This window comes from Eulemur rufifrons, chromosome 8 (assembly GCF_041146395.1).
Source record: "Eulemur rufifrons isolate Redbay chromosome 8, OSU_ERuf_1, whole genome shotgun sequence".
Taxonomy (NCBI): domain Eukaryota; kingdom Metazoa; phylum Chordata; class Mammalia; order Primates; family Lemuridae; genus Eulemur; species Eulemur rufifrons.
In genome coordinates, this window is record NC_090990.1 from 27,448,407 (window position 1) to 27,469,483 (window position 21,077).

Here is a 21,077-nt window from a genome sequence, read left to right on the forward strand (position 1 = left end):
TATTAATGCTTTCCAGAATAAAATTTTTTTTAAGTATCCATAGGATATAAATGGTTCACATTGATCATCACTGGAATTAGTACTCTGTCAGCAATCCGAGTGCCTAAACTTGTAGAACTGCATTTTTTAACCTAAATATAAGACTTGATATTTCAAGTTTTGGTTTGGGCCCAGCAGTTTGGATACTCCATGTTGTTAATCATTTTAAAGCTTGTTTTAATATAGTCTACCAACCAGCCCTTCTAATTTGTGGCACTTTAAGATTTGGCATTACTACCATCTGGTCTGTATGTAGTCTTTTATGGTTTGCAAGGCACTTTTTTTACATCCATTATATTTAATTTGATCCTTACAACAACCTTGTGAGGTAAGCAAGATGTAAAATCTATATTTTATAGATATAGCAGCGGAAGCATAGCAGGAACTTAACTGATGGGCTCCATTTTCAGTTCCATTGAGCATCTTCTTACATACGGTCTTCACCCATGTCTTTGATAGAAATGTTGAAGGGGACCTCCAGAAGCCAGGCTGACCCTTAATTCTTAAATAGCACTAACTGGTACAGCAGTTTCAGCAGATCAGTTTCAGTGTGATTAAAAGTGTGATTATCCAATTCACATATTGCCATTCTGTCCAAAATGATGGTATAAGAGACAGTCACCTGACTTACTGACATAAATATTAATATTAGTCCCATGAGAAAAAAGCAATTTTAGAGTTGGCTGCCAGAAAAAACATTTCTACTTGTCTGTATCCACAGAGGGACTGTGATACCAGCTGCTTAAAGAAGCCAGGTCTCCCTCTCTTCCAAAACCCACATGGGGCCATATTTTATTATTCTTATGGTTCTTAGCACATTGTAACCTACATTGTAAATTTTATATACGTGTCCCAAGTTCAAATCATTCATCTTTATCACACCCAGCACTGAGCCCATTGGGTCCATGTAGGAAGCACTCAAATTGGTAAAAGAGAAATCTACTCGAATGTCTTTCCAAGAGTATCTGCCCCCCTCTATCACGCCAAAAACAGTGACTAGAAGAGGCACAGACCACTGCCACAGTCATGCTAACGTGACTCAAATGCCCTTATAATTGGCTTGGTCACAGTCTCCAGCAGATGCCAAGGCTTTTGCTAGTTAAGCCAGTTTTCATTGGACTATTTTGTTTTCTATGTGTGTTTTGACCAAAAAATAAAGATAGAGGTTCTCCAAAAATAGGGATAGAATACATGAAATAGGAATACTTCTTTAAAATGTCAGTGATGAAAGTAGGAAATCAGTAAACCAAAACACCTGACTATAAGTCTTCCAAGAGAAAGGAAAAAGGACTAACAAACAAGAATATAGTACTTTACCATTTACAAATCTTTCACATACATTCTCCTTTGACCCTCACAACAACCCTGTGAGGTAGGCAGCACAGATACTCTTCTCATTTAACAGGTGAGGAAGGTGAATCTCAGAGCAGTTAACTGATATGCCCAAGGCTCTACAGTTACTGAATAATCTGTATTATTATCAGTCTTTGGCCTAAAAATTCAGCACCCAACATCCCCTCATACTTGCCCTACCTACTTCACAGGGATAATGAAGATAAAATGAATTCAAGGCTAGAAAAAATACTTTGAGGAAAAAAAGCACTATATATTATAATTATACCCACAAACTATAATCTTCCACAATATATGGCTCATTCCCCTTCTCCTCCCAGCTTGTGCATGAACCCAGAATTTTGTATTGCCTCAATTCTGTACTCAACTAAGCAACTAAGTAAGGCAGGGGAGTAGTAGTATCCTGTTTAAAATTATATAAATTACAATCAGGGTAACTGCTGTTATTAAGCAAATAGAAAATCAGCACAGAAAGGCCAGTGTGCAACTAGGACTCACTAAGCACAGAGCAAAGCAAGGCAAGATTATCAGGGCATGATTGCATAGAAGGAAAATGTGGTGTCAGAGTCTAAACTGGCACACACACAGTTATCTAAGGCAAAGTGGTGGCAAAGAAGAGTTACTTGTTCTGCATTATATAAACAAAAGCAGAAGATTCATGGGAACCCGTGCAAAAGCATCTTATGTCACACAGATCTCTCGAGCTGTGTACAGGGAATACAAACAACAGTGTCATCTTCATTTTAAAGAATGACTGTACCTGTGCTCATACCCTGAACTACACCAAGGAATAGCTCCATGGTAAACTTCCTTGGCTACAATACAACCAGTACCATCATTCCTAATCAGACTATTAACCAGAATGTCTTTTAAGGTAATGAATTAGATGGCTGTGTTTTCTTCAGGAATTTACTTTGGATTCTCCTACTTTAAGACCCAAAGAAAGTTATATTGAGTTTTTATTGGTGATTCTAAGTATATGTGTTTATAACAATTAGAGTGTGATAGGTGAAATTTAACATATTAAAAGAGTTCTATAGCATCTTTTCAGAAAAGATTGTATACTATACAAACTATTCAAGTCATACAAAACCATTTTTCAGTGTCTTTTCAACTGAGAAGAATCCTATTCAGCACGCTTCTCCTCCTGAGGTGGTTCATACTGAGCAAGCTATGGGGCAAAGACAGAGGAGTTTAGGTGAATTTTATTCTAAATTGGGTAAAAAATACTTAGTAACAAAACAAGTTAACTATTATGCTCAATTTAGTTACTGAATCATTAAGTTTATATTAATATCAGTCTCTATAACTATCCATTTTAGACCATTCAATAATTTAAGATTTAATACAATCAAACCTATTAAAAGCCTTTTTGATGTAAACCTTTAAAAATACTGAGAAACTAAAATTTCATTCCAATTCATGACTGTACTGTCAAAATACTTGATATGCAATAATCTATATCTTCCAAAAGATGCTGTGGCTTATAATAAGAAACTTTCTTCCTCTCCACCAAAAGTTTACTGAAATTCCCCCTAAAAGGTAGACAAAGAGTTATGTGACATGTATTAATCTAGCCAGTCAATAAAGAATAACTAAAGCCTTTGACCTAAAAGGTGCCAAAGAGTTAACTAGCATTTGTCACATTGTGGAATCTTGGATAATTTAAGATACTGCATTTTCTTTTATGCTTAAGTGGTGGTTCCTTGCAAGAACACTAGGCTAAGAGGTGTTCTTCCAATTAGCTATTGGATTTGAGAAGCTTATTAGATCTCACTGTGCTTTTGTTTCCTCACCTATAAAATGGCACGTGTACTTGTTTCATTTATCTCACAAAGTTGTTGAGACGGTATGAGAAATACTTAGAGTAATGTAAAATGCATTATGTGATCTCAAAGACTTAGAGTTCACTAATTTGAAGTGCATGAAAATTCTCATGGGAGTTTGAAGGGGGGGGGGGAGGAACTTCAGCACTAAATAAAATTAAGTGCAATTTACAGAGGTAAATTTGTTAACCCAGGGCCACCACATAAGACCATGTAGATTGTGAACTGCACAACTCTAAGAGGTGCCATGCATGAAGCAGTGGCCCTGCATTGACCTACTTAAATCAACTGCTTAAGAATCTCAGAACTATCCATTTACTTGTAAACAGCAACCAATATTCCGTGGTTTTTTTGTTGATGCAGGTTCCCAAGAACCTCTTCTTGACCGCACTTTGCTTGTCCTATTTACAGTATGTCTTGTGGTTTTCTAGATAGAGCATAACTTTGGTCTTGCAATTAATTCAGATTGGTATTCACCCTCCTTCCCTCCCTTCCTGTCCATCTTAGTGAGGTTTTGATCATATAATTATTAAAAATAAAATTATTTTTAATATGAATTCTTTTTTAAAAAATTACCTTTGTTTTCAGTTTTTTATTTTCTTCTACAATAGCTTCATATTTTTCTTTCATTTCTGCCAATTCTAGACGAAGCAGCTCTATTTCTGGATTTTCTGGGGTAGCAGCTCCTAAGTGATGCTTTAAAAAACTATTCTTGTTAAGAATTTACTTCTTACAGCTGAATGAAACTAATTAAATAACCCAGAGTAGCATCAATATCCCTGTCCAGAGTCACCCACCCTGCTACCAATGTTTACCCAGAAATCACCATCCAAAAACTCAAAGTAACTTTCTCAATAAGAAAAAGTAATTTAAAGGTATTATCTATCTGAAAAAAAATAAGAGTTTCAAAAATAAGGCCTTTTTCTGACTTCAGAAATGAAAAGGATACTCCAAAGCACTATTAGGTTTCTCTGGTTCTTCATATAAGGCTACCAACACTGCAAATCAAAAAGCAGAGAAAGCAACAATTAAAGTCTAAAATATGAATGGCTGAAATTATATTCCATAACCTAGTAAATATTAGGTGCCAACCATATGCCAAGCACATTGTTAAGGCTGTCTGTACAATGGTGAAGACAACCGTCCTCTCAATGAATTTACAGTCAAGTGCAAAAGATAAGGAAGGTACTAAACAAAGAAAGGGTATCAAGCAGCAATACTGGATAGTGGGCTATGGGAGCACATTGGAAGAACACCTAACTCAGCCTGGAACATCAGGGACGAATTCCTAAAGTAAGGGAAAGACTTGGGACATACGCAATGAATGTTTCAGATAAAATGGGAAGGGCCAGGAGCAAGAAAACAACATATTGAGGAACTGAAAATTCAAGTATGGCCGGATGGAGTTGTGAGTAATGTGGCAGGAAAGGAAGCGGGAAGGGAAATTGGGGCCAGATTATGGAGGGTCATGCAAGTTTGGTTGGACTTTGATCCTAAAAACAAGTATGTAATTAAACAGTTTTAAGGAGGGAAGTGACTCTTCACTGGCTCACTCTTCACTGCTGTGTGGAAGACCGACTGGAGTGAGACAAGGATAAAGGAACTAAGAGGCTGATGTGGTAAGCCAGTTTAAAAAGGCAGCAACCTGCACTAGAGTGATAGAGGAGTAGGAAGAAAGAAATTTGAGAAAAAATTATGAGAGAATCAATAGGGCTGTAATTACTGGAAGTGGCTTTGAATTCAAAATGTTCTTCAAGAATGAAGTTTCATACACTACATGCTGAATAACCACTAACCAAAAACTACCAGTAATCATGTTCAAATCAACATTAAAATATATACTTTAGTGGTTTCATACACAGTAGCTCCTATGAGAACCACCTTGTTCATCTTTTCTTGAACAAATCCCTCCTAGAACGTACTACTCAGATAAAACTATCTCTAAACCAGTGGTTAACCTTTTTGTGCATGGAACCCTTTGAAAAATCTGATATAAGCAAAAAAACAAATGTAACCACACACAAAAAACTGTGCCTAGCTAGACCCCAAGTTAAGGTCCTATTGTAAACCAATTTATATGCTTCCTTTTGTTCTTTTAGAATTTAATAGCTTATCAAAATAATATAGCCAGTATGAAAAAAATCAAATGGGCAGCTACTTTTAACAATTTACATTGAGTTCTGATAGCCACTCATCTCTCTAAGTACACTTGCAGCACTATTTTTTGGGAAATTGGTATGTATGTACCACTACCCTCTCCTCCCCTCTCTCCTTTCGATATGATACAGAACTTCAATCCCTCTCTTTATTACCTTTTTCTTTAAATTTTATGCTCAAATCTGCATTTCTTCTTCCATTAATTTCCACTGATCTCTATTGAATCCTAATTTTATAAGACATAGATATTAACACTCGTTACCCTTTCCTCCTCTTCCCCCACCCCAGTTCTTTCACTTTCTAAATTTTCGTAAGTGGTACTTACAAGGTTGATAATTGCAGAACATAATGTAAATGCTAAATTTCCTTTGCTTTTCTTTAGATGAAATACACTTCCTTTTAGTCAGAAAAGAACTCTATACCCAATCATGTTCCCTTTTTTGCCTTAGCAGCCAGGATTTTCAGAGATTGTTATAGTGCTCAAAATAGCTAAAACACTGCTTCTTCCAAATGATATATCATCGTTATCTTTAAGCATCCTCTTATAGTGTTGTTTTTGTTGTGTGTGGTTTTTTTTTTTTTTTTTTTTTTTTGAGACAGAGTCTCACTCTGTTCCCTGGGCTAGAGTGCCATGGCGTCAGCCTAGCTCACAGCAACCTCAAACTCCTGGGCTCAAGCAATCCTCCTGCCTCAGCCTCCCGAGTAGCTGGGACTACAGGCATGCACCACCATGCCTGGCTAATTTTTTCTATATATATTTTTAGTTGGCCAGATAATTTCTTTCTATTTTTTAGTAGAGACGGGGGGGTCTCGCTCTTGCTCAGGCTGGTCTCGAACTCCTGAGTTCAAACAATCCACCCGCCTCGGCATCCCGGAGTGCTAGGATTACAGGCATGAGCCACCACGCCTGGCCCTCTTATAGTGTTGTTGTTGTTGTTTGTTGCTGCTGTTGTTTTTATTTATTTTTTATATATATACTTTTTAATTTTATTTTTTTATTATTTCAGCATATTGTATGGGTACAAAAGTTTAGGTTACGTATATTGCCCTTGCCCCCCACCCTCTTATAGTGGTTTGTTTGTTTGTTTGTTTTGAAACAGAGTCTTGCCTGGGCTAGAGTGAGTGCCATGGCGTCAGCCTAGCTCACAGCAACCTCAAACTCCTGGGCTTAAGTGATCCTACTGCCTTCAGCCTCCCGAGTAGCTGGGACTACAGGCATGCGCCACCATGCCCAGCTAATTTTTTTTTTCTATATATATTTTTAGTTGGCCAGATAATTTCTTTCTATTTTTAGTGGAGACGGGGTCTCGCTCTTGCTCAGGCTGGTCTTACAGTGTTTTAATGTTAGTTTCAAATCCTCTTGGAAATAAGCTGGATAAAAAATATAAATTTGTGTAAAGTACCTATGTTTGAAGCTGAAAATCAATTTTAAATAAATCATATCAATATATACTGTGTTAAATTGTCTGATGTTATTTAGGAGCCTAGAAATCTAAGGAGATTGAGGGATTACATTCCAGTTTATGTGAGTAAAAGAAGCCTCCAGAAGTTTCCAATCTTTTATGAAGGAAAATCCTTATATGGCCATAAGACTGTACATCTTTCTGTAGTCAGTTACCTCCTACAGCTGTCACTTTTCTGCTTTTTACCATTCTATCTTTCACTCAATCTATCCAGCCATGTTGGCCTCCTTATACTTCCTGGGAACTCTTGACATCATATACTATTTCATTCAGGTCTCTGCTCGAAAGTTACTTAAGGCCTTCCCCCTACACACCATATTTTAGGTACGCAAATCCTACAGGTCACTCTTTATCTCCTAACCGTGCTATGTTTTTATTCACAATACTTATCACTAGCTGACAATATGTATTTATTTGTTATGTCTCCCCCAACTAGACTACAAGCTCATGAGAGCAGAGACCCCCCCCCCCCCCCCCCCCCGCATCAGTGTCTGGAACAGAAACCTGAATAAAATGGCTAAGTGAAAGAAATGAACTTGTGGAGTTTTTAGAGGGGATGACATCCCAAGCATCTGAGATACTTCCAGTGACAACACAGCCCATTTCTTTCAGAGTAGTCCCTTACTACTTGCTTAAATTTGTCTGCAAAGAGATAGAAAACTAGTATCTGAACCCAAAGTACATGGCAATTAACAATTACTGGTCCATGCATGGGAATTAAAAGCCTGCTTTCTGCTTAGACCCCAGAGTTGTTATTCTCCCCGAACTTTTCCCTAATCTTTGCTTTTGTCCAAAGAGAGTCATCAAATTATTCCCCACACACTTCCTATTGTCATATGATCCAGGTCCTGGTCCCGGCCATCAATTCCATTCTACACTTTTGAATATCCCAGCCAGTGAGTTGAGTGACACAGAGCAGGCATTCAGATTACTGCTAAGGTAACGAAGTAAACTGTACCCTACCTCTTGGAATCGTCCTGTTTCACGCACTTTCCTCATCTACTTAGATCTTAAAGCCATGAAGGAAGAGGTACAGTGTAACAGTGAACTACCGGTTTAAAAAGTGAAAACAATACAACCATTTTGATGTCCCCTCAAGCTCTTTAAACTAATTCTATTTGAATTACGAAGTCTACACAAAGTAAGAATTGATATAGCAAAAACCGTAAGGCGGGAGGAATTGAGATCTTTAGCAAACATGTCCACTGCGGCTGCTCAAAGCAAAGCAACGGAAGTTGGAGAGACTTTGCAACAGCTGCAAGAGTTTCACTCCCAGTGCGGTGAGTGGTAGCGTGAGCTAGGCTACCCGACCCGGGCAGCGTCCTGCAACCAGCGTGCGCCGGTCCCTGCCTAACCCCGAGGCCCACCTGGCTGGACCCCGGACAGGTCCCACCTGTTTCCCCCTCTTTTCCTACGCCGTCGGGGGCACAGCGCCGAGGAGCACGACGAGGGCACCAGGAACCCTTCCTAGCCCATGCTCACCCTTGGTCAGCGTGTCCAGCACCCCCGACTTCTCCAAGTACCTCCGGAACTGCTCACGCTTCGAGTCGGCGGCCTGAGGAGATACCGCGGGTCAGTGGCCAAAGCCGGGGGGCCGGAGCAGGAAGAAGACTGGGAGTCCTGCAACCCCGCCTCCGCCTCGCTACCTCGGGCCCCCCCAAACCTGCGCGCGCGCCCCAACTCCCACCCGGAGCCGTCCAGCGGCTGGCTACCGCCCGCACGCCCCCAGCCACGCCGCGCCCCCCTCACTTTGTAATGGGCCATAGTGACAGCGGCAGCGGCGTAGCTGGCGCCGGAGTCGGTGACTGGCGGGCTCGGAGCAGCAGTGCTCATGCGCGGAAGGGGCCGCACGCCTGCGCACTTGGGAACCACGGGCCAGCATCGCCGGGGTGTGGCCTGTTTTCATAGCGACCAGGACGCTCTGAATCCCCCGTAGTGGGCTGAGCCGAGGGAGACTGCGTGCGCCCGCCCCTCCGGCTGTCGGAGCAGCACCTCTTCTTCCTCTTCCGGTGCGCGCGGGCGTTCTGTTGCTTAGCGAAAGGCGAGGTTTGGGAAACTCGGGACAAGTGTCCAGGTGGGGACAGAGGTGGGCACGGCGTCCGGAGGCGGGGCCCCGGAGCACTAGGACTACTGCGGGAGAAAGGATCGCCAGATGGTGGTAGGGGGCGCATCCTTCTCAACTGAGACCTCGAAAGTTGTGGTGACCCATAAGTGCTGGGCTTCTTGGCTCTCATTCTGAAAAATGCGCATGACTTTCCAATGGCTTAGGAGAGTGTTGAGAATCGCATGTTTTGGCTCCAGCTTTTTTACTTTTGGAGTTTCCTTGATTTGTGGCTGATTGGATGGAGCCCTCTGAAGGGTGAGAAGTAATGTGCTCGCCAGTAGCTAGCACTTTTGAGCACTTAATGTGTGCCAGGCACTGTAGTAAACATAGGTATTTTTCATTTTGATCCTCACAGCATCCCTGTAGGATAGGTACTGTTAGTATAAAGTGGCGAGATTAGATGACCAGTGAGTAGTAGAGCCAAGACTCCAATCCGGCAGTGAATCACAATGCTATAAACTGGTGAAAGAAAGCCACAGATCTTTTTAAGATTTTATTTACTAGGTAAAAACATGATTATACTCAAGACACATCAGGTTGCAGTCTAGAAGGAAACTAAGTTATTAAGTTCCAGGGGCAAACAAAATTAACCCAGTGTCCAAAGATAATGGATTAGTAACTAAAAGGAGGAATTATATAGATCACGAACAATTTCTTAAGGCTGTGGTCCCTTCAAAGAGAAAACCTGGTCAAACCATTTAGCTTAGATTCTGAACATGTGATTTTCCCAAAATCAGTTTCACACATTCTGAAGGGAGCCATAAACTCTTATAAAATAAGTCTTTGAACTTAGAGCTATTCCTTCACAATCCAGAATTAGAGCGGTTTTTCCCTTTCTGAAGTGATGGTGCAATTGTCTGTCTTAACAGCTGATCTTTAGAGCTGCCCTTATCCATTTTGTCCGTGTTCCACCACCACTAGGCTACTTCTTTGATAATATAATACACAGAATGTCTAAAAGCCAACAGCTGTTCAGATCTGAAGATCTGTGGGAACCCGCCTTCCAATGAGGTTTTTCATCAGGGACACTATATGATTTGAAGAACAAACAGTAGGATTATTGCAGGTTCTGACAAACTCAGGCTCAAAGGACAACTCTCCCGAAGAATTGGGAGTGTTCAGAATGTCAAGTGATTGAGAGTCTCCTTGTGAGGGAGGAAGGGTTCTGATTGTGCCCTCTCTGAACTGGCCCTCAAGGCTATCTTTAGAAGGTGACCCCCGGTTTTCATCTTCTGTAGAGGGATCCCACGTAGCCCTAATCCACCTTGGTTTCCGAGTGCAGTTAGCTGACAGTGAGAAAGCTGTTTGTGGCGACTGCCCCGTGTGGTTGTCCAGATCTATAGCAACACCTGGAATAGAACAGTGACCTCTAGAGTTCCTTTTGCTGTCTTTGCCATCAATTTCTCTTTTTTCCCTTAACTGGTTACCATTAACTTCTTTTACAAATATTTTATGAGTATCTTTGTTATTATTTGAGCCAATGTGTTGAAGATGACTACAGGAAGTACTAAGTTTGCAAATCTCATTAGGAAGTACAGTTTCCTGTTCATCCAAAATGCATTTCTCATCATTTACACTGTGATTGTCAGGATTTGCCTGAAATGCAGAACATGAATTTAAACTAGGATACACTGCTGTGTGTGTTTGCTCTTCCACGAAAAGATTATAATCGGGTGCAGAAGGGAGTCGCTTCAGTGAATTTGCAGATGTGTTCTGATATTTGGCTAGATTTTGTTTTGACTTGTTTGCATAGAATTGATTATGTTCATCTTTCAATTTATATTGTCCCCAAAGCCCTCTTTTAATCTTTTTAAAACCTAGGTGGAAAATTTCTAGAATGTTTAAAAAAAGTGAAATAGTGGCTATAGATTGCATAAATAATAGGAATATTGTCTTTTCTGTTGGTCTTGAGACAAAACAATCGATTATATTTGGACAGGGGTGGCCATGGCATTTAAATAGAGGCTCTAAGTGAAATCCATATAAAAGGTACTGTCCAATCATGAACCCAACTTCAACCACAGAGCGAGTGAAAATGTGTATCACGTAAGTGCAAAGCAAGGTTCCTCTGAGTGGTGCTTTATTTAGTTTCCTTTTCTCTAGCTGACAAAGCTCTTGCTCCAATCTCCTCCGATCCCCAGGCATTTCAAACTCTACCCCTTCCAGTTCTCCTCTTAATTGAGCTTTCATCCTCTGTCTCTCTTCCTCTAGAACTCTCAGTCGGTACAAAGCATGGCCCATGTAGACCAGGGATGGTGAAGACACAAATATCACCTGCAGAACCCAGTATCTAATGAGGGAGATGGGAAAGGCCTGGTCATAGCATACATTTCTGCAGCCTGGTTGTTCAGTATTGCAGATGAAGCCAGACTGCTCATCATTCCAGACATCTTCAGCTGCTACACCCAGAACAAGCATCCGAAATATGAACAGGATGGTGAGCCAGATCTTTCCAATCATGGTAGAGTGGATGTGAACTTCCTCCAGAGTATCTCCAAGGAGATTCCAGTCCCCCATGTTTATTTACTCAGCATCTTAGCTCTGAGCCCCATCAAATAGGAGGCAGATAAATTCTTCCATTCTGAAGGGAGTGCTGTTTCTTAAAGCAAACCTATGGCCAAAATATGAACAAAGCATCACTATTTCCATGTGCTAGTTGCTTTACTTTTTCCCTAGATAGCAGTGATAATCTGTTACCAGGAATGTATTTTAGATGTCAGGAACTTAAAATCACTGATGTTTAGACATCATAATGCAGTGGGGAAAAAGTGATACCCAGAGGAGGAGGAGGAGTGTATGTATGTATTCTCTGTTAAGAATATAATTGGGCTGGGCTGGGCTGAGACAGGAAGATTGCAATTGGAGACCAGCCTGAACAAGAGCAAGACCCCATCTACTAAAAATAGAAAAATTAGCTAGGCCTGGTAGCACCTCCCTGTAGTCCCAGCTACTTGGGAGGCTGAGGCAGGAGGATGAGCCTTGAGCCCAGGAGTTTGAGGTTGCTGTGAGCTAGGCTGATGCCACAGCAGTCTAGCCCAGGTGACAGAGACTCCATCTCAAAAAAAAAAAAAAAATAATTGGAGGGTTCCCTATCAGAGAGGAGTCTTTACTAAGCTGAAGTTTGCTGTTATTTTTTTTAACTGGGAACTTTTGGAGAAGTTTCTGAAACTACTGACTTGATCTTACAAACTTTATTTACTAAGATTATTTTATATAAAAGCTTTAACCAAAGTCAATGATTTTTAAATCTCATTTATACACAAAGGAAAATGTGCTTCATTTGATAATTCAGTAAGATATAGCATTTAATGAAACCAGAGGAAATAGATCTGGCTCTGTTACAGGAATTTAGATTAGTTTTTTAATCCAAATTTAAATGAATTCTGATTTCTTTCTGGCAGTTGGTGAGCATTTTCAGAAATTCATTTCAGTAATATTTATGAATATTTATAGAATTCTTATACTTTTCTATGAAAAATTTTGTAAATATGTTAAAATGAACTCCAAAAATTCTCAACTGTTTTATGATATTAACTATTACTGGAAATAAATTGATCACTGGTATGATGTTATAATAGTATTATAGAAATTTTCATTGTAACAATATTGGACCTATTTAAGACATGTAGCGGCCGGGCACGGTGGCTCACGCCTGTAATCCTAGCACTCTGGGAGGCCGAGGTGGGCGGATCGTTTGAGCTCAGGAGTTCGAGACCAGCCTGAGCAAGAGCGAGACCCCATCTCTACCAAAAAATAGAAAGAAATTATATGGACAGCTAAAAATATATATAGAAAAAATTAGCCGGGCATGGTGGTGCATGCCTGTAGTCCCAGCTACTCGGGAGGCTGAGACAGGAGGATCGCTTGAGCTCAGGAGTTTGAGGTTGCTGTGAGCTAGGCTGACGCCACGGCACTCACTCTAGCCTGGGCAACAGAGTGAGACTCTGTCTCAAAAAAAAAAAAAAAAAAAAAAGACATGTAGCTTGCCTTTTTGGAGGAAACAATGGGGCAAGTTATAATTTAGCTGCTTGGATTATCTGCCAGTAGGTTCAATAATAAGACTGACATCCTAGGATATCTCAGACGAAATATACCCCAAAGGAAAGATTTAAAAAGTGATTGTTTTTATTCTATTAAAATATAAATGTATGTTCTATCCCCTTGTATGAAGGGAAATGTTGCACAATCAAACAAAATACTAAGATATTATTAATACAAGATGCATTCATCACAAAAATCCTACAAGGTATGTTGTTTCCCCCATTTTACAGAGGAAACTGAGGCACACATTAATTTACCCAAAGTCACACAGCTGGAGCTGGTATTCAAATCCAATCAATGTGGCTCTACAGTCAGCTCTTAAGTGTTTTACAAAAGTGTTATTTTTCCTCTTTGAACAAACTTGAAATTTATATGAAACATTGAGATGATCTGTTTCTCTTAAAATTTTAATTATTTAAATTTAGAAATGTCAAACAGTGATAGTTTTGGCTTTTTAAATAACCGGGTTTAGAGTCTTTACTTTCTTAAAGCTTGATATTATTAATAAGACTTGCAAAAGCATCAGCCTTCTAAAATTTAGTTGTATTCCTGAGATAGAGAAAATTTCTACTGCCTTTATTATGTTAATAATAGTTAATAATAGTATAATCTGACCCAACAGTTCAAAGCACTTTAAAATGTAAGGTTGTTGTTCATGTTATTGTTTATAATAGTCATAAGTTAAAAACATCCAAAATAATTATCAGTACAAGAAAAGGCAGGCTAAATAAATAATGATACATCTACAGTGTGATACTATGCTACCGGTAGAAATGACAAATATATACTAATATAAAAAGATACTTGATATATGATATATTGTTTCAGTGAAATTCAGGTTATAGAATAGTATATGGCCCATTGTAAAATTAGTTATATGTAGAGATGCACACAGAAAAGTCTAGAGGGATAATACTCAATATATTAACTGTGATTATCTCAGGATAATAGGATTACAAATGACTTAATTTTTCATAATTATACGTATTTCAATTTTTTACCATGAACATTTTACCTTTATAATCACAAAAAGAAAATGAATTTTTTCCTTAAAGAACAAGAACATAAATATTTTCTAGGAGCAATATTATTGAGCTACAAATTAAAGCTTTCATAGCAAATGACGTGAAAACTTCTTTACAAAGATACAGTACCATAGAATTCAAAAGCAAAAAATAAAAACATTTCAAACAACTCTTTCTTAATTAGCTAAAACAGATTAACACAAACCTTTCTTAGTTTGGGTAAATCTAAGGAACAAATCACACTTAAAAGTTATACCATGGCCATCTTCATCTTATTCTCTGTTATTTGTCCCTCTGCAGGTGTAGAGCAGATTCAGTGCAGCTCGCTGCAGCGAGTGAGTCAGCCATTAACTAAAATCCATTCCCCTTTCTGCTCATCCCTGCTTCTAAAACAGTGCTGTCCAATAGAACTTTCTGCAACAATGGAAATATTCTCTATCTGTGCTGTCCAATAAGGTAGCCACTAGCTACATGTAGCTATCGAACACTTGCAATATGGTTTGTGTATCTGAGCAATTGAATTTTTAATTTTATTTAATTTTAATAAAAATTTAAAGAGCTACATGTACCTAGTAGCTGCTTTATTGGATAAAGATAAGGAATGTTTCTAATAGTCCTAATAACATAGTACAGTCTAGAAGACTAAAGTTATGAGCCCCAAATTAAGCTGAGTAAATGATTCCTTTATAATTCAGAGATGTCAAATTTAAAATATTAGGAAATATTTGTGTGCTTTTCTTATTGTAATTTTTGCCATTGGGGGAACCCAATAAAGTGTCATTGTTTTTGGTAAAGTTAGCCACATTTCTAGTACCAAAAAGTCTTTCTTACCAGGTAATAACTTCTTAGTCATCAGCCTTAAATAATCAGTGGTCATGTCCAATTTAATAGTTAGATAAATCTTCTTTCTCTGTCTAGTTTTCTGTTATACACAATTATACTGTGCTTTAGGTCATTAAGGAATCTTCAGAATAAGTGGCCTGGTGCGATGACCATGGCAGATGAGTATTTCTTCCCTGGGCCTCTTTGCCAACTAATAGCTACTTTTCAGATTAAATGCAAACATTTCAATAGGGAAAAATTTTATATATGTGTGTATATACGTACACACACATTTATGTTTCTATACTATGTATTATATAAATTAGATGTATGTAATATATAAATTATTAATAAACTTGAAAAATGCTCAACTCGGTAGTCAGAGACATACAAATTTAAATGTAGTATTATTTTTTAACTATCAAAATGCAAACTTTTCAAGATTTATAATACCTTCTTTTGGCAAAGTAGAAGGAAACTGTTACTCTCATATACTGTAGGTAAATGGAAACAGCTATTTAAAAGGCAGTTTAAATCTAACAAAATTAACATAACATTTCTGCTTCTGGATGCTTGAAATATTCGTTCATCAAACACACTCAAAGACACACTGTATATGCTAGCATGTTCCCGTAGCACTGTTGTTAATTGTACAAAATCAGCAACAATTTAAATGTCCAGTAGAGGAATGACTATAGTACATTTTCAGCAATACAGAGACTAAAGATCTTTATGAACTAACACAGAAAGATCTCTGAGTCATATTGTAAAGCGAGTTATAAAACAATACGTGTATATCTTACTAAAACCTATGTTTTGTAAGTATATCTAATTAGCTAAAATAGAGTAACATAAACTTTGCTTAGTTTAGGTAAATCTGAGAAGCAAATCATGCTTACGAGGAGTTTTACCATGGACACCTTCAGCTTGTTCTCTGAGGTTGTCCCTTTGTGGGCATTGAGCAGATTCAGTGCAGTTCAATACAATCAATGAGTCAGCCACCAACTAAAATCCATTTCCCTTTCTGCTCATCCTATATAGAAAAAAAGCCTGCAAGGATACACATCATACTGTTGTGACTGTTGACAGTGGTCATCGCTAGGGAAAAACAACAGGTTTGGAGTGAGAAGGTAAAAGGAGCTTTTATCTTTTAAGTTCTTGTTTGAATCTTTGTTTATTCATATTTCTCATGCTTGTACTTAAATTTAAATTTTTTTAACAAATCCAGATCAGTTATTCTCAAAATGCTAAAATACTAACTTTTCTCACTGTATATAATTAAGTATATGTACCCCTTTCAGAATACATTAACGTGTTTAGATGGATGTTTAATAAATAATATATGTTGATGAACAGGAGAAAAATTCTATTTCCTTTGTTCAGGTGACCTAAAACTACCATTTCGGAAAACAAAATGAATACAGGCAAAGGACACAGGCTTCTCTGCTTTCAGATATGACATTTTACCTTTTATAAATAAATTCAACCTACTCCTAGGAGAGCCACTGGCCACGTGAAAGATGAGAATCTGATCACAGATGAGAATCCAAAGAGTCCAGGTACGTAGTGAGCGCCAGAAAGCTAGTCCCAGGTTCCTTGGAATATTAGACATACTATTAGAATCTTAAACTAGCAGTCCAGAAAATTCTCAGTCTTATTCTGTAAAATATTTCTACCATTCATAGTGTACCCACATAGCTGTCTGTTCCTATACTCCTATGATACTCTAACTTTAAGAATTTGGGGAACACAGTATTGTTAGACCAGCAGGGGAGAGTGTGGCTTTTCAAGTCATTACCGACATTTAAATTCTACCCGCCTCAGACAAGTGCTTGATTTTTAAAGAGTTTTCATATCCTCATTTCTAAGATACAGAGTAATATCTACCCTTCTAGGTCGCTGAAAAGATTAGCAATAAAGCATATAAAACACCTCAAACAGTAGTGCTCTATCTATTCAAACAGTGATCTATTTTAAAGTGATTATCAAGAGTCTAACACAGGTATGAAAAGTTTTTATTATCAGCATGGTACAGTATTCAAGGGTTTTATCAAGTAATCTTCAAAATATATCCTCCAAGGAGAGCACATCTTTTTTATGGGATACATACATGCATACCATGCCTAGGAAGGACCTCATCTCTCATTTTTGTTACCCTCCTCTTTTCTCTCTTCCTCTTCCCTCTCTTTACATTCAGAAGCTCCTTCCTTAAATCCTAAGCAGTCCTTGCAATTGATCCGTTGAATGCTGTTTTTTCCTCTTTATAAAATGGTTAGACTTTGCCAAGACTTCTGTTTCTTCATAGAGGTTTTCCATTTTTTTTCCTCCACATGGCTCTTTTTATTAATTAACTCATATTAGGGGAAGGTCAGTTTGCTGGGGATAAGAAAATGTTGAAAAACACAGCAAATAAGACACAAGCCAAATAAGCAGCAATTGCTGTCCAAAACCTTGGGTCCTTCAGCAGTGCTTTATCGAAGCAGCTAAACACGGTGTAACCTATGGACATTCCAGCAAATCCACCAGCAATGTGAGCTGCAAAAGACACCTTTGGATAAAAGGGGAGAAAATGGAAATAAGTGAAGAAAATGCTAATTGCATATTTCAGTTGCAATGCTCTTACTCAAACACAAATACCATCACAGTCAAACAAGAGTCCTAAAAATCTGGAGAACCAGGCTAAAGAGACACAAAACTCCATATGCACAGAGAGGAGATGCTCTAAAACATGCAAAGCTAAGTCATTTTCACCCATTCTCTGAGTGCACAAGACAGCCATTGTTTCTCATTCTTCTTGATCATCCGTGCATTTAGGATGGTTCTATATAATGCCGACCAAGAGAATAGGAGTTGAGTCGCCCTAAGGGATTTCTATGGAAACATAATCTGATCCCATGTAAGTGGGATGTCAGAATTAAAACACATGTCATAACATACACACAAATACTCAAACAGAAACTACCAAATTCAAAGACTAATCCTAGCAAAACTGGAAATCTTTGTCAGTTTTTATCACAAATTTATATGGACTCAAATTTTCATTGCTGTTTTTCCAGTCCACTTTTTATTCTCTGTGAACAAGGCTTCTCTCCTGTTTTGGAATAGCTAGCAAGATGGCAGGTTCAGAGGAGTTGAGCCCATTGGTCAGGGATATGAGAGTGTTAAGTGAGAAGGACAATCCAAAAGTCTGATTTCCTTAGGAATTTTCTTAACTTCCAAATGGAAATCTGACTGCCATAAATCACAGAGTGGTAGTCCCTACTTGATGACCCTTTTTGATGGGTTAAAAAAGGAAGAAACCGAACTCACCGGAGACCCATTTGCAGGGACAAAGAACCTTCTGTAGAGAGCAAATCCCATGTCTGATGCAACTAGAAGGAAAAACACCCTGATGAAGCCCCAAGATCTCCATAACAGTACACCAAATGTTTTTCGTTCCCATAATAATAATAATAGCTAACATTTATTGAGATTTACACTGTGCCAGGTGCTGTCCTAAGAGCTCTACATGTATTAATTCATTAATTCTTATGGCAACCCTATGAAGTAGATACTATCCCATCTTAAAGATTTATTCATCCAAGTATTTATTGATCATCTTCTATGTGCCAGGCATTATTCTAGATGTCAGATATAGAGCAATGGACAGCTGAGATAGCACTACCTCATGGAGCTAACAGTCTAGTGGGTGAGAGGCAAACAAACAAGTAAAACATACAGTTTTACTGTCTTATGGTTCTGAGTGCTATGGAGCAAATACAAAGAGAGGAAAAAGAACTGGGAATGCCAGGTATAGGATGTGATTTTTTAACAGGAGGGTCAGGAAGGATCTCTCTGAGAATATGACATTGGACAGAAATAAGGGAGCAAGCCATGCTGATATTTGAAATAAGAGTCTTTCAGGCAGGGGGAAGAGCAATGCAAGTCCCTTAAGGCAGGAATGTGCCTGGTGTGCTTGAGGAACTCCAAGGCAGTTGACAGTTGATCTGGCTGGACTGGTGGTTTTCAAAGTGTGGGTCTCTCCAAGGCCAGCAGCCTCAGCAGCATCTGGGAACTTACTGGAAATAAAAATTCTCAGGCCTGCCCCAGATCTATTGAACCAGAAACCTTGAGGGTGGCGCTCAGCATTCTGTATTTTAACAAGACCTCCAGGTCACTCTGGACTAGAGTTACGGATAAAGTGGTAGGTGATGAGATCTGGGCCATTGTAAGGACTTTGACTTTGAATGATAGGAAGCCTCTGAAAGCTTTTGAGCACAGGAGTGACATGATCTGATGTATGTTTTAAAAAGATCATTCTGGATGCTATTAATATATAGGAAATAGACCATAAGGGGAGCAAGAGCAGGAACAGGGAGACCAGCTAGAAGAATACTATTGCAGCAATCCAAGTGAGGAATGATGGTGGTATTTTATACATAAAGAAACCAAGGGCCGGGCACAGTGGCTCACACCTGTAATCCTAGCACTCTGGGAGCCCGAGGCGGGTGGATCGTTTGAGCTCAGGAGTTTGAGACCAGCCTGAGCAAGAGTGAGACCCCGTCTCTACTAAAAAAATAGAAAGAAATTATATGGACAACTAAAAATATATACAGAAAAAATTAGCCGGGCATGGTGGCACATGCCTGTAGTCCCAGCTACTCGGGAGGCTGAAGCAGGAGGATTGCTTGAGGTCAGGAGTTTGAGGTTGCTGTGAGCTAGGCTGACACCAGAGCATCTATCCAGGGTGACAGAGTGAGACTCTGTCTCAAAAAAAAAAGAAGCCAAGGCACTGAGGCTCCACTCTCATGCACCATGCTAATTGCCTCATTACCATCAGGAGTACTGAAGTTTGACCATGAAAGAACATTGTCCAACAGAACCTTGAGAGCCAGAACTTAGACATTCTTTAAATAAGTCAGATCTGTGCTGCAAAAGGAGCTTCCGGTTTCTTGGCCTAGAAGAACTCTGCCCTAATGTAGGGCGCTTAGAAACATCTCTTGCAGACAGCACATTCCACACCCATCCCCCAATTCCCTGTGCTCTACTTAGTGAGCCAGTGTGTCCTAGGAGATGGAAAGGCCTAGTCCTTGCCTTTGGGAAAATAGCATCAGGGTCACGTGTTCTGGCTAGTTCCCCTTTCAATACTGTATTGATGTTGAGGTCACTGGACAGAAATTGAGGTCGAAGAAGTACTCAATATTAATTTCATTGTAAATGACTATCACACATGTGCTGGATAAATGAGGCTGTATCATATTTTCAATCCGTTGTGTTTCCTGATCCAGTGTAAATAATATATGAATAGGACTATGAAAGTAGGAGAAAACCACTGCCAGGGAACAGGGCAGACTTACTCGGAAACTGTTACTTTGGTCTGGTCTTCCACAATAAGAGGCCTCCTCTCAAAAAAGTCTTTGTAACCATTACCATGTCAATATCTGGTTTATCTTGCCCCCTTCCTATATCTCTCCTGGCTCTCTCCTCTTTCTGCTTCCCAGGAGAGTTTGCTTCTGGGCTGCTGCAGCCTCTAAACTTAGACATATCTTCCCCACCTGAAAAGCCCTTATTCCAATAAACTAAATCATTGTGCTCATTAAAAATTTGACACTCATCTTAAGAGAATTACCTTTATACAGATTTTGTAAAGGATGAAAATGTGAGATTTCTTTAACTTTTCCCAAAGGAAAGCTCAGTTGCTTAGTTAGAAAACACATGCCTCAACGCTTGATGAAGGAAGATCCTTAAGGCCAATCGTCCTTCAAAATTAAGAAGAATATTTGCCATTTAAAACAAAACTAAACTGTATCCATGTTTCCAAGGGACTGTGTCTCAAATAAAAATCGTTTGAGCGATTTTTGAGCGTTTGAGTGATTGAGTTGAGTATTTGTATTTTATTAATCTGATGTGAGTCATAACTCTTCTCACTTTCAATAGGAGGTGAACCAGGCCAAAGAACTTTTAGAAATGACATGTGCCAAGAATTGAGGAAAGTTAATGCTAGCATGTCTTGCCGCCTCAGTGAGATATTTGTAGGATATAATAAAAGTACATCATTCAGTGATTTTATGACTTATCTCAAGAATGACATAATATTACACAATCATTTGAGACACCCTGGGCATGAGGAAAGGGTTTTTACTCCAACATTGAAAAGTATTAAAGAACAGTATTAAAATCATTTCCCCAATATGGGTTTGGGCTTATTTTATGAAAGTCATTCATAATTACCTAAAAGAAGCAGATTGACTGAAGACCCAGATGACTT

The 21,077-nt window shown here is 38.9% G+C and overlaps 3 protein-coding genes across 3 annotated transcripts in view; all 3 read right to left on the reverse strand.

The window, feature by feature from the left end:
- Positions 1 to 377: 377 nt before the first annotated feature.
- Positions 378 to 8,644, reverse strand: MYCBP (MYC binding protein). Its single transcript, XM_069477721.1, has 5 exons — positions 8,588 to 8,644; positions 8,321 to 8,393; positions 4,168 to 4,216; positions 3,795 to 3,924; positions 378 to 2,563 (listed from the first exon to the last, which is right to left on the reverse strand). Exons 1-5 carry the CDS (start codon positions 8,600 to 8,602, stop codon positions 2,519 to 2,521), a joined length of 312 nt encoding a protein of 103 aa, XP_069333822.1. The 5' UTR covers positions 8,603 to 8,644; the 3' UTR covers positions 378 to 2,518.
- Positions 8,645 to 9,914: 1,270 nt separating this feature from the next.
- GJA9 (gap junction protein alpha 9) lies at positions 9,915 to 11,459 on the reverse strand. Its single transcript, XM_069477722.1, has one exon. The coding sequence runs from the start codon at positions 11,457 to 11,459 to the stop codon at positions 9,915 to 9,917; it is 1,545 nt and encodes a 514-aa protein (XP_069333823.1).
- Positions 11,460 to 17,198: 5,739 nt separating this feature from the next.
- RHBDL2 (rhomboid like 2) overlaps positions 17,199 to 21,077 on the reverse strand; it is a 31,070-nt gene continuing 27,191 nt past the window's right edge. The window contains 2 exon segments of the mRNA XM_069477723.1: positions 17,199 to 17,378; positions 18,140 to 18,201. Coding sequence (XP_069333824.1) covers positions 17,199 to 17,378; positions 18,140 to 18,201 — 242 coding nt within the window.

Excerpts from the sequence above, each read along its gene's own strand:
- MYCBP (XM_069477721.1), bottom strand. Across the intron at positions 3,925-4,167 it reads AAACCTAATAGTGCTTTGGA|TTTTTTAAAGCATCACTTAG; the intron begins GTATCCTTTTCA and ends TAACAAGAATAG. Across the intron at positions 2,564-3,794 it reads ATAAAAAACTGAAAACAAAG|CTTGCTCAGTATGAACCACC; the intron begins GTAATTTTTTAA and ends TTTGCCCCATAG.
- GJA9 (XM_069477722.1), bottom strand. The coding sequence starts at position 11,459 with ATGGGGGACTGGAATCTCCTTGGAGATACTCTGGAGGAAGTTCACATC.